This window comes from Natator depressus, chromosome 8 (genome assembly GCF_965152275.1).
Source record: "Natator depressus isolate rNatDep1 chromosome 8, rNatDep2.hap1, whole genome shotgun sequence".
Taxonomy (NCBI): Eukaryota; Metazoa; Chordata; order Testudines; family Cheloniidae; genus Natator; species Natator depressus.
In genome coordinates, this window is record NC_134241.1 from 90386883 (window position 1) to 90413613 (window position 26731).

Genomic DNA, 26731 nt, shown 5'->3' on the forward strand with positions numbered 1-26731 from the left:
ATACCTTGGCTTATAGCAAGGTTCTGACAAAATGTTTGTCTAGGCTTTTTTCCCTTCACTGTGAAGCACTGAAAGCTGCTATTTTTTAATTTTATTATTATTTTTTTTAGTGCACATATGTCTTAATAAAGTAATGCCCAGCTAAGTGCTATAGGGAAGGCAAAGGATGCTGGCTAGAGGATGTGATACCATATACTAACAATCACACAATACAACAGAGCAAAATGACTACTCAACCACTTATCAGACACATATGAAAATCCAAAACATTTTATTTTTTTCCTTAAATAGAGAATAACCAGTAAACAATTTTCAGAACTTGGAAGTTTAAAAACGTGCATATAAAAATGGGCATTATATACTTTTGTTGAATGTGGCTTGATTGCAGTCTGCTAATAAAAATGGGTGTGGGATCTGAAGAAAAAGGAAGTTTTTTTTTTTTTTTTTTTTAAGGCTTGCTTGTGAAAGGAACAATTGTAAAACAAAAATTGCTTGAAGCAGGGTTCAGCTTAGTGCTTCACAGTTTGACTGCTTCTCTAAGAAGAGCCCTTCCTGCATGTGCATTCAAAATCACATAAGTACAAAGACAAACACCTAAAACACACTGCGTCAAGTGCAGCACCAACTTTGGTCAAATAAAAAAAAATAAAAGAAAAATTAATAATTGCTAAGCTTTTCTACATGATATAAGCAGGTATTGCATATTTTCATATATCTGGGAAAAACAAAACAAAAGGAAGACTCCAAATAAAATGTAAAATGCAGCAACATCCAAAAATACTGATAATCTAGCATCTACAGATCTCAGAATAGCACTGCCACTGACCATACAGGACAATAAACACTACTCCTATCTGTGGAACAACTAACATTCTATTTAATTCTAGATGTTGAAACTGACAATGGCTGACATAAAAGTCACATTTACAAAAAGTGTCTCCAAATGCTTGACTAGGGAAAAACCCCTTTCAATATAGGAACATGTGCAACAATTCCACAAATAATCGCTATCCAGGGCAAGGCACATTGATATGGAATTTTTTGTTTTTGTGTTTTTTTTTTTGTTTCGTGCAAATTAAGAAAAAAAAACAAACATTGTTTCAGGGAAAAGATGAGGAGCAAAGTGTCTTCCCAAGAATTTCAGTTACTTGATTGTATAGGACAGTAGTAGAAACCCTTCTGAAGGGCCATACAAACATAGTTTAAAGGCAAGTGCCTGGAATAGGGATTACAATATTGTGTCTTAATGCACTCTACTTTACCCTACATTAACTATATAAAAATTAGTTACTAACACTAGAACATGCAGAGACTTTCTCTGATTAGCTGGACTTGCCAACCAGAACGTATATATATGTATAGTATAGGAAACCTTCTTAAAGTCACAGGTGAAGCAAAGGGATGCTCCGCTGTCTGATAGGAAAAATCACTTGCACTCTTTTTTTTTTTTTTTTCCTTTTTTTCCTTTTTTTTCTTTTTTTTTTTGTACATAAGATACAGGACGTTTGGGGTCCAAACTTTTTTTTCTTTTCAGCAAGTGCCCTTGCTTTGAACTAGCGTTAAGTTGTCACATCAGCATTCGTTTCTGTATTGTTTTCTTTGTAGTCCAGAAAAAGTACCAGTTCAGGGACACAAAGGTGTTTTAATTTCTGGACCGGTCTATGTGATTCCCAAGGTGTTTGAGAACTGATAAACCCTATATTGCCGGAAAGACGTAAAATTTGTCAGAATTGGCATAATCCATTATAGTGACTTTTAGCTTATAAAATTAACAGATATTATGATTTCACTTTAGTTATGTGCTTTGATAACAGAAAATGATTAATTAGCATTTAATGTAGTTAACATATTGTGGTAAAAGCACCATTAGTTTTTTTTTTTAATTTTCCTTCAGTTTTAAAGGGATACAAGTTTAACAATAAAAAACATAAAAAGCAAAAATAGCTCCCCTTTTTCTTGCAAGGCTGTTTTTTACCCCAATACTTTAGAGTCCTGGGGTGGAAGGACTTGGAAAACAAAAATAGAATTTTCAACAATCTCTATCTTACAAAGATATTTAGCTATCCAATGAAATTGCACTTTACTCAATTCAAAATTCGATTGTTTTGATTCCTGTCAGTTTCTGTCAAAACAGACCAACTTCCCCATTTCTGCATGAATTTTTGTGTAATTGTTGAAAATTGTTGAAAAAATGTTATGTAAGTGCAGCATTTCAAACTTTTTTCTTTTTTTTCCTTTTTTTCTTTTTTTAGTGAATAGTAGTAGTTTGATGTTTTAAATCACTCTGCAACTTGAGTGGAAAAAAACCTGTTGACAATGCTCATATTGTTCATGTTATGTATCTAACTGTAAAAAAAAAAAAAAAAAAAAAAACCAACAACAAAACAAAAAAACTGCATTTCCCCCCCGATCTGTTACAGAAAAACATGCCCCATGTCTGTCCTGTACGTTTATATATTGCAGAATTCACCTACTACAAAAGTTACAGTTTAAGTGTGTTTCATGATTTCTCAAGAAGTCTCACACCTGCATGGGAAAAAAAAAATCAATGAAAATGCTGTAAAACAGTTAGGCTCCATATGGAAAGTGTGTTACAACAGCGAGTCAGTAAGCAGCAGCAGAGGCTAGTTCTACCCAGTGTCACCTAATACTTACACTACCAACGAAACACTTCAAAAATTACAAAGCCCAACCATTTCCAGCACCATATGAGAAATCACAACAGTCCCGAAGGTGTCTAAAAAAATCTCAGAGAAGTTATGGCCTTTGCCATTGACCATAACATTTGCCATTTCCATGTACTACTTGTTTGCTGTCGGTAGCTGTTCATCTCTCCTTCCACTGACGTGAAGTAACTGCACGGTGTTGCTGCTGCTTCCATGTTACGGAGTTGGGAAGGAGTCAGGTGGTCTGTCCGGTGGGTGATGGGAAGCTGTGACTTTTATCCCAGGTACCAGGACTGCAAAACAGAGAGAAAACCTTTCAGCGGATTGCAATTTCAGATGTTTTGGAAGGAGCTGCAAATAGCACTGCGATCCTCGCATTCGAAAGAGGGGGACAGAGTTTGAGGTCTTGACAAACTGAGCTAATTGCACGGACTTGTTACCACTCACCCTTTCCTATGAACTTCAGTGTGGCTGATTTTAGCACTCCGAAGATGATATGGTCCTGACCCCAAGGAAAACCGAAGTGCCCCAGTCAGAGAAAGCAACTTTTTCCACAGGATCAGAATAAGCCCATTAGGGCCTGCATGGGCATCTCATTTACACTAGTGTAAGTCAAGAGTAGCTATACTAAAATCAGTGTAGCTTTATTTTCACTGGGGTAAAATGGGGATAAGTGAGATCAGAACAGGCCTGGTGGATTCACACCAGTGTAAAACAGATATGAGTAAGACCAGTATCAGATCCTGGGATTGTAAACTGAATGTGGATTTGCATGTGTACTGCTCTCTTGGGTATTAAAATAACAAGTAGTAACTATAGTTTAAGGTAAAAGAGCATAATGAGAAAGGCTCAGGTATGAGAGACTTGTTGCTGATAATCTACATTTTATATAAGCTCCTGTCATATCATATGAGATGCATAGTTGAACACATTCATACTGATGACAAATTTTACCACCTTCTTCCTCCAGCATTTCATGTGATTTATAGTACATCAGCCACAATATTATGTATTAATATTTATAGAGGCCCCTAAGGCAAGGACCAGGCTGGACTTCAAGATTATATGTTCTTGCCATGGTGGTAGGCTCTATAGAAACTGATAAAATAAATAATATGGTATGAGAAATGTTGTCAGTAATCACTTCCTTAGCTAGCTCTTCCTTCATTCCCCTTTCTGAGCACAGACATACCATCCCCATATCTATTTCAACTATTGCATAGGAATTTTGTATTCGTACTCAGACAGGTTGGGTAATTAAATGAAACAGTTTTCATACACACGGTTTATAAACAGAAAAAAAGTCTTCCAGGGTTCATGTAGCCACTGCTTATTATTTTATTTTAACAGCAGTGCCAAATCCTGCTCTCCTTATTGATTCAACAGTTCCATTGATTTTGATAGGGTTACGCGCACAGATAAGGCAAGCAGGAATTGGCCCCCGGATGGTATCATAACGATCACAATTATCAAGTTGTTCTGAACTTTACGTGTCTGTTTTACAATCATAATACAAATGTTATAGCTTTCAGAATGGTCTGAATGGACAAGGATGAGCTTTGTGAAAGTGCATAGCAGGGAGCAAAAGGGTTAAAATTCAGACTTGATCATTCAAATAGTTAAAAATCCTTTTATTGCAGAGGTCCAGTTGGCTACCATCACACGGATAAACAGCAAAATGATAGTTATATACATTGGGGTAAGATTTACTGGCCTCGCAAGTAGACTTTTATTTCAAAAGCAGATTTTTAAAAAATACATGGCCTGTGTTTTCAGATGTGCGTTATTGTTAACCACTTGCTTTAAAGAACTCAGGAAGGCAAACTGCTCTGGCAAATACACATCAACACCTTCCACTCATTCAAAAAAGCAGTAATTGTGCAGTATGTCCAGACCTCTGCTAAACTGGCATCATGATTAGGCCTCTCTCGTCTTTGGACATCTCATTTTTAATAGATCGGATTTGGATTATTGGGGTGCTAAAGTGGTCTGGAGTTTTAATTACTGAAGTGTAAGGAAACCAGTTTGAAACTCCTAATCTTCCTTCAGCGCAGTTAAATGCAGTATTTCTTTTAATGGTTCTTAGTGCACATTTTGGACAGCAGGGGGTGCACTTTTCTATACCACATTTCTCCCTGCTACTCACTGCATTACTAAAATATTCTGCAATGCTTCTGCACTCCTCTTAAAAAGCAAAAAGTTTCTTCACACATCTTACTATTCAGTGTGTGCCTTGCAGACAAGGTTACCCCAGAGCAGCTCTGTAATCCTTCACTGAAATAGGCTTTATTGATTGCTCTGGTCTATTGTTCCCTTTTCAAGTCCCCCAAGTTCAAGTTCATCCTGGTGTTACATCATGTCTGGTTGCTAGGAGCAACCAGACAGACCCAGACGTGACTATCATTAGCAAGAAACACTCTGCTCTCCTCCCACCAACCTACCAGTGGCTCTGACGTAGCAGGCCCACTGCAAACACATTGAAGTATTTATTCTGCCTAATTTATGACCTACACAGCAAGAGAGACCCCCACTCCAAAAACTAACACTGTTGTATATTTAATTAATCTGTCTTTCTCTGGCACTTGGGAAAGTTAGACAAAGGTCTAATTATTGTGTTTCACTCCCCACACTTTTCTTTTGGGGCTGAATATTTGCATGGGAAAAGGAACTACAAGACTCAGTTCTGCTTCCCCCCCGCTCCCCCCCAAACCCCCTTTTTTTTCCTCTGCTGCCCTATTGACATTTCATGAAATACTTTAGCTGCTTAAGGGAATTAGAAAAAAAAAATCTGATGTGAATGTAACTCCTTCTGAGTTGGTATTCTGTAACACAAATCAACTCATGACATGTTTAAATTTAAATGCTAACCACACACTCTGAGAGTTACTTTAAAGGTTAGTTTTTAATCAATAGAAGTTGCTGACTCTGAAGTTTTTAGCTGCGCAGTGCAGCTCTTGTGCCTTTGTCTAGCGTTAGGCTTTCAAACTTTTTTTTCTTGAGATGATTTTACCAATGATTTGCAGACACAGAGTGCTATTGTGCTCTTGACTAGCAACATGTCAATAAAGGAGTAGAGTTACCATGCACTGGGGTGTCAATATGACTCCTGCAGACACAGTTCAATCTTAATACCAAGGAAAAACTTAATTAACTCTTTCAGTATTGAACTGAAACATATTTTTGTAAACTTGTTTCCAGTGACGTGGTAATCCAAATTACCTTCACATAAAAGCTCATTTTAAGAATAAGAAATTCAAATGACAAACACATCCACATGGCACTGGCTATTTTTGCAACTATTCTTTGATGAAATATTTTATATGCTGAGACAGCAGAATAGCAAGATTGAAACAGTGCATTTTGTCATCAGATCCTGCACTGCTCTCAAGATACCATTTTAATTTATATTTTACAGCAGAAATACACATGAGTAATTATCCTTTTTTTCCTAGACAATTTTTTAATATTAAGAACCCACGTCCCCCAAACATTACATATGAGCTTAAATCTTCTTGGATTATGTTTGAAGAGTTCAGTTATCCTTTTGACTCACCTAGGAAACTTCCACTGCAAGGGAGGAGCAGACCTCAACATATAAAATGAAAAATGTGTATGAAGCACATAACAGAATATGCAGCTCTGAGATCTGTGATTTGCAGAGTTCTCTGTATGATTAAAAGGCGCAGTGAAACAAACAAACCCAAATCTATACGTATGGAATTTTTTGCTATTGCTCCCCAACATAATTTAAGCTTGACTATGCTTTCCGGCTACCGCCTACATTTCATCCTTCTTTCATGTCCTGCAAGCTAACCTACTGCATCCAGCTGGGGAACAAAAGTATTTCTTTTCTTAATTTTACATCTCCATTTAAATTGCATTCAATATCACAACCAGGATGAAGTTATCTTTGTGCATTTTACCAGAAAAGCAAACATTTAGCTTTGACCCATATTTATTTTTTTTAAAAAAACATACTGCAGTGGGGAGTTTAGAGTTAAATGAATCCACTGGCCCAAAAGGTCCTAGCTTAGTAAAATTACTGCTATATAGTCAGTTCTATATATTGAACTGGTCAATACAGAACTGCTATATATACTACAGTTCTGTATTGACCTACAGAGTATCTCACTGTCCTATTCTAGTGTTCAAGGTGAAACATCAGAAAGAATTCTGCAGTCCAGTACAAGATCTTAGCTTTCCTTTCTCCAGTCAAATGAAGAAGTAATCTCATCAGGTTGAAAAGTGCTGACTAAGGATTTAATAAAGTGCCTGCAGATGTGTGTCATCTCTAAGGTATTCAACTCATGTAATGCAAAACAGTTCCACACCGAATGTGCTTATAAAATTCCATTTAACCATTGCGGAGCTCTATTTTACTGTTCTCGGAGGAGTATTATCACACTTTTTTTCCCTAATTTACAGCACCATGAAAGTTGAAGCTTTACGCTGCCAGTATCTTAGAATCCTCACACTAGTAAGGTTTTATGAACCATAAACAATATCTACTTGACTGAATCCTAAACAGGAAGACTGAAATGGCAATTATGTTTCTTTGATAGTGCCAGTCTATTTGTTTTTTATGCTATTCTGAAGATAGCACAGGCACAGACACAAAACCTTAAGCAACTTTTGGCACTTGTGTCCTTTGTACTGGAAAGAACAGCTAGGAAACGCACTGGAAACTGGCATATTTACAAGAGAAAAGCAGACAGCACTTCACAGATTTCACTAACAGTTTTGCCTGGGTCTGAAATATAGAGTCAGGCCCAAAGTTTATTAAAATCTTCTCAATACAGCCTTCCTATGTGATTTATTGAAACGTAACCATAAGCGTTTTCTGTGTGCTTTAAAACAAAACAAAACAAACAAAAACTTGTTAGGATTACTTCTACCTGAACATTTCCTGAAATAACAATGAGGCCTTTCACTTAAAGCAAAAAGTGGAGGTTGTAAAGCAGCAGTATCTGGTTTTCAAATTAAAAAGTTAAACAAAAGTCCTTGAGGGCAAAGTTTAACACTGCGGAAGGAGGTGGTTAATGTGGAATCCAGAACTGGGTGTGACAGTTGGCTTACTTCTCTAGGCTATATAGGTTATTTGAGGACATTCACACATTTAAATCTCTGACTAACTCCACACACAGGAGATTTTTCTCCGCATAATCCATTTATGTCTAAGGCCTTGTCCACACTAGACCCATTTTTAAAAATTCCCACTGGTGCTACTCCACTGGTGGTAGGGACAGTTGAGTGTTGGTGTAAGCGAGCATCAATATTTTAACCAACGTGATGTCATTCCTGCTGTTGCTACCACTGGAAGAGCTGTGCTGGTGGGAATGTGTGAGGGAAAAAAAGTCTAGCATCGATATAGCCTAAATGAAAATTATAGCCATAGAAACTTGTCCCCCAAAATGGGGAAGCTGTTTGGGTAGCAGTACTGAATCTTAGCTGCAAATGTCAAACAGTTGTGAAAATTCATCACAGTGCACTAGTTCTAGTGATTTTCTGGCATTGATTTAGAGCTCCCAGTAACACCCTCATTTACAGTAGGGCATTTCAAACGAACAGGGCCAAAATCAGATGTTCTATGAAACTTCAAAGGTGAACAACGTTCCCCATAAGCAGCTGAAGATCTACTGAAGTTAATGGGGATGCACCCGCTTTTTACCAGGCCTGGATTTGGCCCACTGGTTTCAACAGGGTTTCACCAGGCATGCGGAGACCCACTGTGTCTAAACTGACAGGTGAATAGTAAAGATATTCTGAGGTCATTTTTGTGCCCATGGCAGTTATTTTTCTTAGTGCTGGGATTAATTATTCAGTGATTAAATGTTCCAAAACTAAATACCAAAAGGGACAGAAACAGCATGTTGGTCATCCCCAAAGGGAAGTAAACAGAGTGAATCTTCTGGTTGTCCAGAGTATAAGTACAGTATAGGCCACCCACCAGCACAAGCGTGTTTGCACAGCCTCAAAAAGATAAAAATCCTCCCTGGAGGGGCATAACTCTCTAGGCGAGGTGTACGGTAGCTCTGTATCCAAAAACTTTTGTGAGAATGCCAACTGTGGCAAACTGTATTGAATTATGTGCAATAATTTTGTAATATGGACTTCTGGCGGCTGACTACTAAAAATGCATAGGAGTCCAAACCACTACTATCTTGGGACTAACAAACTTACTTCAGTTAAGAGTTCTGCTTGGTTCAAACCTCAGGTTGGGAATAACTAGTGCTTTTACCCCCTAAAGTCACCCTAGCCCCTCCAAAATCTTTTACAAACATACTAATGCAGTAACTGTTGCTGTTGTGCCAGACATCTGAACATTTCAGCGAGTGCCCCAGCTGGCCCCAGATGTTTCTTAAGCATAAAGCAATGTTCTGAGCTGTAGACCCCCTGCCTTCAGAACCTGAAGAACAGAGGATTAAAGGTTGACTGAACTGTGACATTCACATTTAGTCTGAATATAATACAGTAAAGACTTATCAATGGCAAACGTTTGAAATATAATCCAGCCGGCAGACCAGGCACTCTGAATATGATGTATAAATTATGTATGGTAACTTAAGATCTAAATTAGATCTACGAGAAGAAAAGGTTCCCCATTCCTTGACTCTAACTAAAAGAAAGTGATCGCACAATAAATCCATTTGTATTTTATTTTAGTTTTACTTTTGCTTTTCAAGGCAAGGGTTCTGTTTTATTTTATTTTGGTAACATTTTGTGAAACAGAGAGGTTTGACTTTTTTACCTCGTTTCTAAAAAGTTAAGAGAATGAGCCCTTTTATTTATTACTAAGTTGACTTTGAAATAGGCAAAGTAGGTCTTCTAAACTTCATGGCAAACACTGAAAGCTGACCACGGCAATGCTAAACCGCAAACCAGTTTATGGGGGGGATGTGGGGGAAAGGAAGAAGAAGAAGGAGAAGAAGAAAAAAGTAGTCAAGCAAATGAGAGAGAAAGAGAGAGAGAAAGAAACAATCCCATTTTGGTTTTTGTTAGCGGGCGGCTAACTACATAGATCAGAGGCTTTTCAAAAAATAAAAACCCCCACTGTACACAAAGCACAGGAAAATGTAAGGAAAAAAGGAAAAAACTAAAAGCAGCTTAGAATGTGTTAACTCTGCCATTCTGTCAGCTTAAAGAGTATTTTATGCTTGATCAACAGCTCTCTTTTATTATGCTTTTCTTTCATTCATTCAAGACATCAAAGAATTGAACCACCAGTGTACCTGATCTACTAGAAGAACTTGTAAGGGTGTTCTAAAGAAATGGGGGTAGTGGGAGCCAGACACCCCTGCAGACAAGGCAGTTCAAAGAGAATATTTCAACAATGATTACATTTTGTAAATCTTTTTACGAAAGACAGCTTACTTCCTGCTTTTTCATGAAAAATAGATTCTATCCATTAAAGTGAGCCCACAGTATGAAAGTTACTTGAGATCTGAGGTACAGCAAAGGGATTAAGGCGAGCTGAGATCTTTCAGAGACTTCCAATGGGTTCTCTAATATTTGTTGCTATCATAAAGTTTTCTGATTGGAATACAAACAGACTTGCTGGTGGCGGCAGTGCAGCGAAGACATTTGAACAAACTTTAAACACGTTTTAAAAAATGATTTTGTAGTATTCCAAACAGTCCAGGCTAAAGTCATCTCAAATCTGCCAGACATCCCTAATCTAAAATACAGCACACAAAGCCAAGCCAGCTGTTTACTTTTCAAAGCCGATGGTGGTTTCTGCATTGGTAAACTTCAGACGCATAGAAGGGGATTCGAGCCATGCCACACCGCATTGCCCTGTCATCTTTACATACAGTCATAGAACAAAAAAGGATGTTAAAGCAAACACTGAAGTATCTTGCACCAAAAGACCCTCTATGTGGATATTTCCTGCATTATTGCCAAAAGAAGCATTTTTTTCATCCATCCAGTTCAAACTTTCATTAAAAACACTGATTTGATGACTAAAAATGGTTTGGTTGTACTCAGAGATTACCAAAGCATGACCTACCAGACAAATATAGCCTGCAAGGTTCTACAACGTGGCCTGCAGCTGCCCTCATCTTTAATATAATTTGGCCCATTAATAATAGTTCAAGTAAGCAACACTTCACTTGAACTGAACAGAAACACTGCATGCCGGGTCCTGTAGATGGTGTCGACTGCACCGTTGTGTTAAAGATGCCAGCAACCCTGGAGTCTATGAGTTACACTTCTATTTTACATATATCAATTGTTGCAAGGAAAACCAAGAATCCAAAACACTAATTTTAGCAAAGAAGTGAATACATAATTAAAAAAAACATTTTGGATTAAAATGTAAACGTTTTTTAAATGCTATCAGCTTTACCAGTCACCTATAAATTTCCACAAGGCTTATTCTACCATAGATACAGTTAAAATTTACCAAAGGAGAATAGTAGTTTAACATTTATTTAATTAAATCCTACCTATTTCCTTCCCCTTTTGCTATAAAACATATATGTAGATTTACATCTACCCATATTGATATAGAACAAACTCACAAAGGAGCACTATATATATTGTGATCACAAAACACAATATGATGTGATTTTATAACATTTCAATAGGAACAATTCCTGGTTCTAAGACCATTATGAGCTTATCGGCTTTTTAATCAAAATATCTTTGATTTTGCCCCTTAAAATTACTAAACACCCTCTTACATATTATATGAGGGATGTTCTGTAATCTTCCAATTTGATGCAGCAGGAATATATTTCCAAGTCACTTTGCACTCTACCCAAAATTAAATATGCAGGGAAGTGTGGGATAGAAATCTATTTCTCACTGGCCCCTCTCTCCCCCTCCCCCCGACCCCTTAGTGCTGGTACTGTACTAACAGCAACATGGTTTCCTGTTATACAGAGCAATGCTTTCTGTCCACTTCTACGGGAACACATTTGCAAGTTCAAGTTCAGGTTTAAACTAAATAAAACGCTTCTCAGGAGTCTATAGCCAGCCCTCATTTACATGTGATCTCTCTGAACCTCTCCTGCGTTAGCTCGCTCTGTTTCCAGGGCCCGCCGAAGGAATGTTTTACAGTTAGAGCCTGCAGTGCTTTCTCAGGCATTTTAGACCCAGAGGCCCAAGTTTCAAGCTGCAGTATTAAAAGTTTCCACAGAACTGCTGCAGAGAGAGGGAAGGAGGGAGGGAAAGAAGGGGAACAATATCTTCTTAATTATCTCTATATAGATCTACAGTTAAAGTATTACTTTTTAAAGGGACATAATTTACCGTGTTATAACAGCCAGCATGTACTTTCACCACACTGTAACCCTCTCTGTTCTTCATTGTACTCCCTGCTCTTGTTATTTTTTGCAAAATTCTTTGTTACCAGGCCCCCTATACTGTACGCACAGTTTTATTCAATTTAAGCCAGCCCCTGCAGTCCTGAGACATGCAAAGCTCCCATTGAAGTCTGGGGAGCTTTGCCTATATCAGGACTACAGGAACAAAGTCCTTAAAATCCATGATTTATCTAAACTTCTTTACTTTTATTGCTTTAGACAATTAGAGGAAAACACACACACACACAAACCAAGTCAGGGCCTCCCAAGTTATATTTGTGGCTTGGCAGCCTAGAAACACACACACATACTACAGATTTGCCTCTGGGACTCACTCCTCTGCTCAGTGCCAACTGGGAGCAATGATGGAGAATGAGATTATATTACTGAGCCAAGGAGAACGTGCAGAGTCCAGAGGTGGGCTACGGAGGGAGAGACAGAAGTGTTTGAGGTGAGCTGGCTACCCTCTGTCTGCCTGCAAGTTGCTACAAAGACTCAGGGCTAGTCTACACTGGCAACGCTGAAGGGCTGCTGCTGCAGCAATTTAACATGCCTTGTGTGGTTGCGGCGCACTAAAAAACCCGCCTCAACGAGGAGCGTAGCTCCCAGCGCCGGGGCACTGTTTACACTGGTGCTTTACAGCGCTGAAACTTGCTGCACTCAGGGGAGTGTTTTTTCACACCTCTGAGAGAGAAAGTTGCAGCGCTTTTAATTGCCAGTGCAGGCAAGCCCTCAGCCTTTTGGCTTTGACAGTACTTAGGAGAAAGGCTAGTTATTGCCAATCTTCTGGAGAAAAGGGAGAGTGTCATGTGAGAGACAACCCAAGAGCTGTATCTGGGGGGAAAAAAACCTGTAGTGTAAACTGGAAGGGAGGGTAAACCCCCTGCATCCCTATTAAAACCAGCACACAACGCAAATCCCTCTGAAAACCCTATAGTGTCTCCTCTCTGGGACTGAATGTTCCAGGGGTGTGTGTGTGGTGTGCGTGTGATGAGAGGACAGGACGGGGGTGTTTATGTCTGATGATTGGACTCCATAATTTTAGAATATTTTTATATTGCAGTAGCATCCCAAGGCGCTGATCAGGATCAGGGCCTCGTTGTGCGAGGTGCTGTACAAACACATAGAAAGACATGGTATGGGCCATGAGGAGCTTAAAATCTCATGGTTATATCACCTAGCTGTGTGCACAACCAGAGCGTTAAAGAAGTATTTGGGTATTTTTTGCTCTGGATCTAGGCATTACTGATTTCTTGCAGGCATCACAGCAGATGTGGGTCATGAAGAGGGATTTGAATGAGCAGAGGGCTTGCAGACTACTTTAAAGAAGGAGTTCTGTGTGTAAGAGTAACATGGATGAGAGCACAAAGATGGTTGGAGGAAAAGCGAACAAATGAGCAGTCACAGTTGGCATCGCTGAGAGCTAAGGAGGCATGATCGTCACAATAAGAGACAAAGCAGATAATCAGGGAAGAAGAGAGTTGTGAAGGGTTTTGAAAATAAGGATACGAAGTTTGAACTTGATGCAGTAGGAAAAGGGAAAGCAGTGGATGGACTCAGGCAGGTCAGACGATCTTAGCTGTTTCGTTTTATAAGGACTGGCAGAAGGACAATATGGGTGTCGGGGCATCCAGGGGAAGGAGGTTAAGTAATCAAGACGTGAGATAACCTTGTAGAAGTGTGGACAGAAAGAAAGGGCTGGGTGTTAGAAATGTTAACTAGAGAAAAGCACCAGGATTTTGACATGAAGTGGGTGCACTGGGCAAGGGAGAGGGAGGAGACAAAGATGACCATAAAGCCATAGGCCTGAGCAACAGAGAGGATGGTGACATTGTCAATAGTGATAAAGAATGTTTAGTCTTCTCCAGACTAAACAAACCCAATTTTTTCAGTCTTTTCTCATAGGTCATGTTTTCTAGATCATTAATCATGTTTGTTGGTTTACTCTGGACTCTCTCCAATTTGTCCACATCTGTCCGAAATGTGGTGCCCAGAACTGGACACAATACTTCAGCTGAATCCTTATTACCACTAAGTAGAGCGGAAGAGTATCAGAGGGGTAGCCGTGTTAGTCTGGATCTGTAAAAGTGGCAAGGAGTCCTGTGGCACCTTATAGACTAACAAACATATTGGAGCATAAGCTTTCGTGGGTGAATACCCACTTCGTCAGATGCATGAGCGGAAGAATTACTTCTTGTGTCCTGAGGTCCCTTCCAACCCTAATATTCTATGATTATGATTCAATGAACACTCCTGCTAATACAGCCCAGAATGATGTTTGCTTTTTTTGTAACAGCATTGCACTGTTCACTCATATTTAGCTTGTTAGTCAGTATAACCCCCAGATCTCTTTCCACAGCACTCCTTCCTAGGCAGTCATTTCCCATTTTGTAAGTGTGCAACTGATTGTTCCTTCCTAAATGGAGTACTTTACATTTGTTCTTATTGAATTTCATCCTATTTACTTCAGAGCATTTCTCCAGTTTGTCCAGATCATTTTGAATTTTAACCCTATCCTCCAAAGCACTTGCAACCCCTCCCAGATTGGAATTGTCCGCAAACTTCGTAACTGTACTCTCTATGCCATTATCTAAATCATTGATGAAGATATTGAACAGAACCAGACCCAAGACCAATTCCTGCAGGACCCCACTTGATATGCCCTTCCAGATTGACTGTGAACCACTGATAACTATTCTCAGGGAACAGTTTTCTAACTATTTATGCACCCACCTTACAGTAGCTCCATCAGGGCTATATTTACCTAGTTTTTTTAAGAGGTTATGCAAAATAGTATCAAAAGCTGCACTAAAGTCAAGATATACCACATCTACTGCTTCCCCTCGTCCACAAGGCTTGTTACCCTGTCAAAGAAAATTATTAGGCTGTTTTGACATGTTTTGTTCTTGACAAATCCATGTTGGCTATTATTTATCACCTTATCTTCTAGTTCAGGGGTGGGCAAACTAGCGGCATTGCCACCCTTATGGTGCCACGGGCCCCGCACCGCTCCAGGAAACGGCCGGCACCATGTCCCTGTGGCCCCGGGGGAGGGGGGGCAGAGGGCTTTGTCTGCTGCCCTTGCCTGCAGGTACCTCCCCTCCGCCTCTCCCATTGACGAGGGAATGGGGAACAGCGGCCAATGGGAGCTTCAGGGAAGGTACTTGCAGGGGAGGGCAGCGCGCAGAGCCCTCTGCCCCAGGGGCCGCAGGGACATGGTGCTGTCTGCTTCTGGGAGCAGCGCGGGGCCAGGGCAGGCAGGCAGGGAGCCTGCCCTGGCTCAGGTGTGCACCACTGCCACTCCAGAGGCGCTCCAGGTAAGTGGCACCGGGCCGGAGCCCGCACCCCTTACCACTCCTGCACCTCAACCCCCTGTCCTGAGCCCCATGCCACACCCCAATCCCTGCCCTGAGCCCCCCCCACACCCCACATCCTCCTGCACCCCAACCCCTTGCCCTGAGCCCCTTCCTGCACACTGCATCCCCTCCCACACCATGCACTCCCTCCCGCACCCCAAACCCCTGCCCCAGCCCTACATTCATGGCCTTGCATGAAATCTTCCCACCCAGATGTGGCCCTCGGGCCAAAAAGTTTGCCTGCCCCTGTTCTAGTTGTCTGCACATTGCTTGATTATTTGCTCCATTATCTTTCCGGGTATAGAAGTTAAGCTGAATGGTCTGTAATTCCTTGAGTTGTCCTTATTTCCCTTTTTAGAGATTGGCACTATATTTGCCATTTTTCAGTCCTCTGGAATCTCTCCTGCCTTCCAAGAGTTTTTGAAGATAATCGCTAAAGGCTCAAATATCTCCTCAGGAGCTCCTTGAGTATTCTAGGATGCATTTCATCAGGCCCTGCCAACTTAAAGACATCTAACTTGTCTAAGTAATTTTTAACTTGTTCTTTCCCTATTTTAGCCTCAGATCCTACCTCATTTTCACTGGTGTTCACTATGTTAGATTCTGATAGCTACTAACCTTTTGGTGAAAATTGTAACAAAAAAGTCATTTAACACTTCTGACATGCTGTTACTGTCTTTCCCCCCTCATTGAGCAGTGAGCCTACCCTGTCCTTGGTCTTCCTTTTGCTTCTAATGTATTTGTAGAATGTTTTCTTGTTACCCTTTATGTCTCAAGTTAGTTTAATCTCATTTTGTGCCTTGGCCTTTCTAATGTTGTCCCTACATGCTTGTGGTATTTGTTTATATTCATCCTTCATAATTTGAACTAGTTTCCACTTTTTGTAGGACTCTTTTTTGAGTTTCAAATTTATAATGTTACTGTATTATAAAAGTGTATCAAATGAGGTTTTATGAAAGCCTAGGACACACCGGTGATTAATATCATTGTGAAAATATATGTATTGACACTATATAAGGAATTATGAATACTCATGGATACTGTGTTTTACAAACTGTGACCGAACAAAGGGAGAATTAGATTTTACCCAGGCAGGAGGGAAGACATAAGGTATGACCCAAAACAACAGAATCCCCATTTACATGGAAATCAGGCGGGGACTGGAAGAACAGCGTAAGGTCATCCTGCCTTTTGAAGCAAGGCCAAAGGCCATCTTTGGTGTTCATCACTAAACAGATGCAAGGCAACAGAGCTCTTGCAAGCTGAGAAAGCTGGGTCCTTCAACTAAGGGAGGGACTGAAGACTCTGGGGATTGAATATAGGTGAGAAATCTGCTTAAGCAAAGATCTTTCCCCTTCGGAAGACAAGGGAACCCAGTACCTTGTACTTCTGTGGAAGGTCCTGACTGAGGGAAGGTCAGCCATGGCAGTAAGAAGGAAGACTGGCAAAAGAAACCATTTTGAACAAAGCCTGTTATCTTGCTAGATTAAGTTTCAGACCTTTAAGTGCATATTTTTACTTTTATTTGCTTGTAACCATCTTGATTTTTATTTCTTTTACTTGGCATTACTTAGCGTATTTCTTACTGTTAATAAATTTGTTTTATTTTTACTATAAACCAACTCAGTGCTGTGCTTGAAGGGAAGCGTGTACCTATCACAAGTAAGTTAATAAGCTGTAATGTGTGTGGGTCTCTTTAATGGCGCAAACAAACTTTATTATTTCTCTGCGTGGTCCAGGAGAGGGCTGGACACTTCAGGACTGACTTTTGGGGGAATTTCAGGACAGGGGTGTCTTGGAGTCACCCTGCAAGTAGTAACCAAGGATGAAGGAAACCAGAGGGCTGCCATTGTGCTTATAGGAAGGTTGCTGGAGTCAAAGCTGCTGATCCAGGAATGTAGGGCTCCCAGGCACTCAGGGTGTGACATTCATGCTTATCTGCAGGCAGTCGGTGTCCAGGCTGTCAGCCACAGCAGCAGAGCATTTAAGGCACCCAGGGTTTCAGGGCAGACAGTGACACAACCACTCACTGATCTGGATTCCATCCCAGAACTCAACTTGTATCCTGCTAAACTGAAAAAACTACTCTGAGAAAAGTTCAAGGTCATGCACAATACCTAGGTTTAATTCCTGGGATCAGTGTTTTGCTCCCTGGGTCTGCTGAAACAGCAGTGGCAACATGCTCAGCCTTCAGAGATGGATGAAGGAACATCTCATATTACACTGCAGAGACCATCTGGCCCAACTAGACATGGTCAAATAAAGTCCAATGCAGCTCTCGTTGGCCAACAAAGGTCACAGTGATACAGAATCTTCGTGACTGAGATGAGGAAAAAAACTATATTGAGGACTAAGGAGTAGGGAGTCTTCTCTTAAAGAATATGAAAGATGTTCAGTACATCCCCAGTCTTTGAATGAAGAAATACTGTATTAGATATGGCTGACTAACTGGGTTGGAATTTTGGCCCATGATAAGTGATTTTCAAACATATTATGATGTGCCAGTAAAACTAGTGGTAGATTTCAAATCATTAAAAGTCAAAATATGACAGTTTCCTGATTCATTATCATAGTTTCATAATATTTGCGTATATAGCAGGGGAAATGGATGAATACTAATTATCAAGTTCAGTAATAACTAACTAAGCTATTTCAATTTACTTAATACTGTCAGAGAAAATAGACAAAATTCCCACTGTAAATGCTGAACTTTAAAGCAAAGGTTCCGCTTTGCTGGTTTTTGAATCACTGTATGTGCAGCTCTACAATGAAAAGACACTTTTTAACAGTAGCACCCTTGTACTCAATAAGCAGGCTCCTCACTTGTATTTGGAATCATAGCTCCTTCTTTTAAATATTTACTGCATTTACTCCTTACAGTCCTGAAAGAGCAAACAGTGCTGTGGGAGAATGAACTGGATCCTAGTTTGGCTCATGCAGTATCAACACAATTGTTAATATAGTTCCAACTGGAGACAATGGCATTACACAGGGGGCACAAAGTGCAGAACTTTAAGATAGTGGAGCTGCAGAGGTATAAGCGAGGAAAGAATTTAGCCTGCAGAATCTTTGTTTTTTTGGAGGAACCAGAAAGAACATAGCTTGATTTACATACCCCAGGTTGAGCTTTCAAGTCTGGTAAGTTAGAATAAAACATCTCTGTGCTTATAAATGGAATACATTTTCTCTGGGATCACTCAGAGATAATAAATAGGGAGCCACACGATGCAATTTTTACAGAGACACTTTTCACAGTAGAGCTGCACTCTCAGTCTTTTCCTGCAAAGAAAATGGGAATTTTAACCTTTGTCTTAACTTCACTGTGAAAGACGGAAGTTATCCAGTCTGTGTCACACAATTATTCATAAGCAGAATATCATCATAGATGTTTTTTAAAAAAAATCAAGGAATATTGTATAGCAGTTACCTAAACTAACTCCTACAGATGCACCTATTCCAGCTCCCACTACCATTGACTTCAATGAAAGAAAGACGGACTGATATCTTAGATTTATATAGCAACCTTTAACCCAAAAGACGATAAAGTGCTTTATATAAATTTAAAAAAACCATAGGCCAAATTAGCATGCAGATAAAGACAGAAAAAATATTGTGTGTGCAAACTGGATACGTAAGCACCTAACTCTATGCACTGCCTCTTATGTATGACATTCCTCTCTTCTGTCTTATGTACAATGTTGTAGCTAAATCAAAGTAGAGAATAATATAAGTAAATTTGTATACAGGGGCTGCATTTCACTGACGGATGAAGTGATTTCCATTTTCATATGTAATGAACAAAAAAAAAAAACATTCTATGGGCTTCTGACCATGTGCTCTTAAAACATTTGGTCACATCTATTAGCATGTGCAAACAATGGTATTTGTACACAGTGTCAGAGCTTGTTCATGAAAATGAATATACCTGAAGATTTTGCATTTATAGTTTTACATGGATCTTGGAAGTTTGGATATTAATACTATTCATATTACATATTATAAAGTTAAGGTTACAAAATATTTTCAGTTATAGCCCCTTTATTTCTCATGATCAGAATTTTCTCCCAAATTCACCTTTTTGGGGTAAATTTTTAAACTGTCCAAGAGTTGTCTCTGTACAATAGGGGAATTTTTTGGGAAAGTTTGAGGAAAATCCCTTCAGCTGATTCTGAGTTAGGTGAGAGTGAAATAATGGCATTTTTGCTATTTCAAAAACAAATTAAGCCAGCTAGAAACACTTTTTTTTCAACTGACCACTTCAAAAACAGCTGAAGTTTGAAAGCTGAAACTTAGCAAGGTTTGAGCAGTCCACCCAAAGCATCACCTAGTTATGACTTAACTAGTTGATTCACTCTAGTTATGACTAGTTGAAAAATGCATGCTGAATATGTGCACTACAAAATGTCTTTAAGTTTGCAGGCATCACTCTCAGACACGAACACGGAACATGCATAAAACATGTTTAGTAGACCCAGATACTGCCCCCTCCTCCTGCACCCTCTTTACATTAACTTGGAATAATCTGGCTCTCTTCTCAGTGAAGTGCAGGGGTTTGGGAGTTGAGAAATTTACTGCCTTACCAAGGTGCCTCTTATCTGGCTTATGTTTATAAAATATATATTAAAGTATTGTTTTAGTCCATTCCTGTAGAATGCTATCTTGGTTGTTAAGGGCAGAGAATCTACCTGTAGAGGTGTCTCCCTCACTTCTTGGCCTCTCTGTTGAGACCACTAACAAAAGATGTCAGTTGAAGTAGTGATGTTTTTTGTGATGTTAACGTGTCCATTGAGAACTAGGCAGAGACCCTGGCCTTTAATTTTTGAACTTTACTGTATAGTATAGTGTGGTCCTAATCCTTGACTGTAGAATATTTAGTGAGGAGTCGCTAAAATATTTATGCAGCAGATGGCAAAAATGTTAATGCTCCAGTAAAAGGAAAAGCCATGTAAGTGTTGACCTTTTCCATCCAGGTCATAAGTGACACCTATTTGGTTTTGTCGGACTGTGTAGAATTTATAGAGCACATATAGATATCAAATGTGAAAGCTGAACTACCATAAAATGTCCTTCAAAGGCAGTCATTTCCAAAACCCCTTGTAAAAAACCAGTAGGTGTCTTTTTAATGACATTATATGCACACATTCTGTATATAGATTTTAAAGGCCTCCATTAGCCCTCTTTATAAATCCCAATCACTTATTAAACAGCAGATCTTAAACAACTACTCCTAGCAAAATATATTTTACAGAAATCAGGCTAGGCATATAATTGTTACCATTACAGAGTTACAGTGACTTCTTGCCAGGGCTTTAGAATATTCTGAAGAGCTCCTCACTTCTTTTTTCTCGTGTGCTCCTCTCTGCTTGACTCTCAAATCAACAGTATTGACAGCATATTGTCAATCTGGGGAATGTGATTTAGTAGTACCCTAAAGCAATCATCAAATAAGAGAAGGAATAGAAAACTTGCTCAAGTCCACACCACTGGAGTGAGATCAGTGTTTTCCATAATACGCTTGCTGTCACGTAGCACCCTAACTGTCACAATTAATAATGTAGAAGGAGCTGATTAACTTTAGTAAAGTGCTCTCTGCTAGGTAAACACATAAAGATCTATAGGGCAAAAAAAGGAAAGAAACAACAAAACATCATTTCTATTTTTTATGCGGACATGTTCTTGCTTTCTATTCTGCTCTTGTAACAATTACTGTACTAGCCACTCTCACAAAGTCAATAAATCGATGCGGGACCTGATGCAGCAGTCAGGCAGACTAATTCAATGCACCATTAGCTGCAATGGAGGTTGGGGGGGTGGGCAGGAAATCAGCTAAGACAAATAAAAGCAGTAAGAGGGACATAACTGGAGTCTCACCTTATGATTTTGTGTGTGTGTGTGTGTGTGTGTGTGGTCTGTTTGACAAAATATGAAACTTTGCAAGTGGAAAGAGTTTGAGCAGCACACACTGTATTACCGAAGTCCCTGTAGTATTTCAGTCAGTCACAGGAATCTGCAATTCAATGAGGATCACCACCCCATTAAAGTTAACCGTGTCAGCTGTGTATCTGATGAAACAAACATTCACAAGGTGTGTTCTGAGGCATGGAACTTCTTTTGCACCAATTACTTTAAATCCTTTTGGATCATCTAACTGATTTGATGGCAACCCTCCCCACTCATCCTCCTCCCCAAAAAACAAACGAACAAAACACCACCCCTCTTCCTCCCCCCCTCAAACCTTTATTAGTTTTAAAAGTTGTTCTAGAAACCTGGGAGGCCTTTTCTGTGCATTCTATGCCTAGTTCATACAGCACGCAACTATGAACACAGGAATTGTCATGCCTCATCAGACTAATGCTCTGTCTGATCCAGTATTATGTCTCTGACATTGGCTGGTATCTTATGCTTGTTCAGAGGAAGATGCAAGAGTTCCCATAAAGGAGAATCATGTAATGACCCTTCCATATGGGGAAGTTTCTTTCCAATTCCAGGCAATTTAAATCCATTTTAAATGGTTGGCTATTAAATCCGTTTTACAGAGAGAAATATGAGATATTTGTAAAGGACGTTTCCTGCTGCACATAAGACAGAAAACTGTGCTGGCTGTTTGCAGAGGTTCTTAGAAAGGAGAACGCAGGCCATTGTCACTGTGAAGGCTCTTCAATGAAAATGCACAAAATTGTTGCCTTTTAGAGTAATTGTTTAACTAAAGAAAGTTTGCACAGCTTGTAGAGAATTATTCAGTAAGAAATTACAACTCCCGGTCTCATTCATCATATGTCTACATTTCCCAGCTCTTCCCCACCCACACACTTACTCCTCTTCCTTCTTCCCTGCTGTGGCGCATAAGTCACACCCATAAAAGCCAAAAGAAAGGGGTGCTTCCAAACAAGCCTCCTGGCTGTTATAAATGGAGAGAAGGGGCACGGTGGGGGAGGAGTATCGAGTTGAATGGCTTGGTTTGGGAAATCTGTCTACGTCTGTAGTAAATAATCATTTCATGGACACTGGAAGTGGAGTGCAGAGTACTGGACTCCGAAAGGGGCCAGCCTGGCATTCAAGGAGGAGGAAGAGGAGAAGGAAGAAAAGCACAGTAAAATATACTCCTGCTTGGGAGTTACCCAATCATTTCTGGACTGGTTTGGCTCATACCCATGTTGAGGATAGGGCCACATGATGGCACTGACACGTCTTTCAGAAATCTCTATCCTTTTGGTGTAACAAGTGCTTCCATCTCCGGAGGTATACCCTTCTGATCCTGCAGAGTGAAATGCCAATTCGTGCCTCTACGCAATTACATGGGTTCTGTGTGCTGAACTGACCAGGGAGGGTGTTGAAGGTGATGAAATTCACCCCCTATTCTGAGGCCCCTTTTGTATCCCCCACTCTATAAAGTGTTCTGGACTAGCATAGCTGCTATGGGGGCCTGCACCACACTACACTGGGGGCTTGCAGCCACACAGCATTTGTGTAATCGCAGACAGCAGCCGCACTGAGACCTCTACTGCAGCATACATGCACACCACCCTTCTAGCCTTTGCCGGAGGAAGATCAGCTTGCCATGGAGGGATTTTTACTGGCCCCAATGAAAAGGACCCCTCCAGCCCAAGCAGTAATGGAGCACCTATAACGAAGGAGAACTCATGATTATGAAACTGCCTCTTCACATGTGACATATGTGCCTCTTCACATATGACAGCAGTTCCCTGTCATAGCTTGTTCTCTCTTTCCCTGGCTGGGCCTCATGGGAGCTCCAACAGAGCTACACCAGGAGTCCAGTGCTTGGCGCCCCATCAGGGTATTGGGGCCCAACTTGCTTAAAAGAGATCTATGGTATATGTCTCTACACCCAGAGCTTCAGGAATGGTAGGTGAACCTCACTCCCTGACACTGGTGTGGGGGAAGCTCCCAGATCATTGGTTTGGAAGAAGAATGGGCTCTGGAGAGGAGCTTTCAAACAAGGGAATGTGCTTGCGAGACCTGGATGCTTTAAAATTCTATTGTGTAGCTAGAGGTGATGCCACCCTTTCATTCAAATTCTCACTCAGTGCAACTTCCACATTCCCCGCAATGGGCAGAATTTGGGAAATGGCACTGTGGGGCAGTGCAGCCCCTACTGAAAGGAGGTGTCCTCCCTCCAGACCCCCCGTGGAATCAGGAAGCAGCCTCTATAATCAAGGAACTTCATAGCCAACACTTGTGGGCCAGCAGCTATAGAAGTTGCTTTGTGGTGTACACAGCTCTCAGCGGGCTGACTGGTGTAAAGAAAGTTTCATACAATTAGGCTTCTCTCATCTCTCTCTGTGCGCCAACACAAGACCTACTTTCAGGCTGAAGGACAAGACTAACTTGCATATGAGTAGAGTCACCAGATATATATGAGCGATGGGCAAACAAATCTACGAATGCTACAATGCTGTACAAACAGGGCAGGCTTGAATTCGTGATGGTTCCGCTCAGGACCTAGGAAACTAAAAGAAGTGACATTTTTCCTAGTGCCTTTCATATCCTCTGAGTGCCTCTTGTTATGTAAAATTCACAAGCTGCTGCTACACATTTTATGAACACAAACTGCTCTATTAAGAAAAACCCTGGTGCAGCTGGTAGCACTTTGCACTAATACGATGGAATCCTGAGCTGGGGAGCCACCTTAAGCTCCCTGCTGGGAGGGCCAGCAGAAGCCACGCACATTACTGAGGTAATGCACAGCCTCAGGGAATAGGGGAGAGAAGAGGAAAAGGTGTGAGGAGGGAAAGCTTGTACCTCTCATTAGAGCCCAAGAGGGTTGCTAATAAGCTTCATCAACATCAGCCATAGATAAGACTAGTCGTTGTACTCTCCCGTTCTGTAATGGCATAAGAGTGAGACTGAAGTAGGAATCATGTAAGTAGCAAAATGGCTACTCCCCATAACATAAGTTACATGTTTTACTTGACAGAAACATTTTTGCAATGATTTCTTTTTCCATATCCTGCCAATGGAAATTGGATACAATACAGCCAGGTGGCATCAGCAGCAGGAATAACAGCTCTCTAGGAACTGCACTAGCTTTCTATACCTCCGGGTCCATTTCAAGGTGTTGACTTTGTTCTATAAAGTTCCATACAGTTAGGTCCTAGTTACCTGAAAGACTGCCTTTCTGCTCCCAATGAGCTGCCAGGCAGCTGAAGTCGGTTGGGTCACCTGTGCAACATTCCCTAGAAATAGATGACTGAATGTTATCACTGGAGAGCCCAAATCTATTCTACAATTTGCTTCTCTTGCTTGTCTGACAGAGCCCAACCTATAGGACACAGTGAAAGGCACATCTCTTTTCTCAGGCCTTTGCTTGAAGATGCTGCCAGTGAAAAATTACAGGGAAGTTTTTTTCTTTTGGGGGGAGGAGGAGGAGAGGGAAAAAGTCTTAGCTTTCTTCTTCTTAAGAGACAAAGGAATCATGCACTATGTTGTTAGAGCTGTATGTGAACTTGAGTTAGAAGATAGGCAATGTTTTACAAAGATAAAATAAAGTTTTCTTAAAACAAAGAATACAAAGGTATTCACTAGCATAGAAGAAACGGAGGATAATAGAAGACCTAAAGAAGCTATTTGTCCTAGTAATATAGCACAATACATACAACCCCTTCCCTGGGGGAGACCCCACCCTTAATTATCTTTAGGGAAGGGCAGCCCTCTTATAGAATTTTCTTCCCAGCATGCCTTTCTAGCCCTTTAAATCTGGCAATACCAAGCAGATCTAGCCCTAAAGTTACCATTTTGTAAGTGACTGTTTTCTCTCTCTTTTTAGTAAGTACTTTTCCTATGTTTTTTCTATCTTATTGCTGAGAAAAGGGTGCAACTTTCTTCTTTAGATAGCTTTTATTTCCCTATGCTCTCTGCATTGGGTAAAAATGTGTGGTTTTTGCTATCATGACTATTACGCATATTCAATAGGCCAGATTTTGCTCTCAGTTACCCCAGTTCAAATCCTGAGCAACTTCACTGTAGCTAATGGAGTTACTCTAGACTCATATCAGCAGAAGTGAGAGCAGAACCTTGGTTAATGTTTGTAGTCTGATTCTACTTTGGGAATTAGATTGTGCTCTCAGAGGAACAGATTTACCTTGATTCTATCCTCGAAGTGGTTTCCTCTTGAGTCAGTATCTGCTCCTATATTAACAAAGATCTGGAAGCTAACTAAGACGAATCAAATGTAAAATGGAGTATGGAGATATCAGGCAGTGATTTTAAATTTAACTGGCGTCTTTCTTTGAAGTATTTTCTTAAGAGGAAATTCGGTGGCATTCTCTTTCCATAAACCAGCAAAGAAGCAGGGCATTTGAAATTCTGTCTTTTCAAAAGCTCCTTGACCAACTCTGGCCAGTTCCCTGTTGTGTGAAGAACACTACTGTGTTTGCTGTACCAGGGCTCTTTACCAGTGTTCAACCTGCAAGGTTCATGCACTGCTACACTCAGCTAGAGGTTAAATGGACTAGAGGTGGTGTGGATCAGGAAATGATTCTGCCAGCTGAAATGCAACTTCTCATAAGATGTCTGTTGTGGTGGCTGAAAAAACTTTGCATGGTAATCAAAGTTTAGTGGGCAAGGAGCTGTAGGAAACTGAATTTATATGGCTCCCAACCCATCAGAATGGAAAACAACATATATTTTTTTCAGCCAGCCTTACAGATTGACAAGCACTAGTTACAAAATAATGTGCCTGAGTCTACATATTGGTCCCAAAAAACAAGCTGCTCGATTGGGTTTGGTGTCACTAGATAGACTGATTATGCTGACTGCATGCTCTTTGCTTCATTATTTTCTGCAGCAAGAGAGAGAGACAGTATTTGTTTTATAGGAGTGTAGTAGCTTCCAGAAGGTTAGCCCCTGATTAATGTAATGGTACTTTCCATTTCCTCTGCCACTTTTCTTTTTACAAGACTATGCCAACACAAGAAATGTATCTGTTACTTAGTCATGCGGTAGCCGGACCAGCTTGCTTTTGAAATAGTAGACGATATATCCCAGGCATACTGTATTTCTGATTTGCATATGGCAAAGGCAGCGAGGCTGAAGATCTTGTATTGCTTACAAGTCAGGCAGCTAAAGTAAATGATTTATCAAGCGAAGGTTACAACACCTGTGCCTTTTTGTCATCAAATAAGGCCCAGGCCAATTAAAGTGATCCTTCTAATAGCCCAGATAGTAATTCAGTTTTAAATAGCCCTACAAATGGGATCATACTGTGGTGAGCTGCTGGTGCAGAACAGGAATAGGTGGAGGGAGTGTATCAAAATTTGCAAAATTGTTTGAACTGCTATAAACACCTCTCTTTTTGAAACTTCTAGTCTTCTCTGGGCTTCTACAAGAACACTTACTAAACCAGTTATTTGTCTGGTTCTTCTACCCCAGATCTGTCCTGGTG

The 26731-nt window shown here is 40.3% G+C and overlaps 1 protein-coding gene across 9 annotated transcripts in view; it reads right to left on the reverse strand.

Annotated features, from left to right (window-relative positions):
* Positions 1-687: 687 nt before the first annotated feature.
* Positions 688-26731, reverse strand: part of NFIA (nuclear factor I A) — a 450646-nt gene continuing 424602 nt past the window's right edge. For all 9 annotated transcript variants that reach the window (XM_074961629.1, XM_074961628.1, XM_074961625.1 and 6 more), the window contains one exon: positions 688-2959. In XM_074961629.1, the coding sequence (XP_074817730.1) occupies positions 2942-2959 (18 nt within the window). In that variant the 3' untranslated portion in view covers positions 688-2941. The remainder of the gene's footprint in view (positions 2960-26731) is intronic.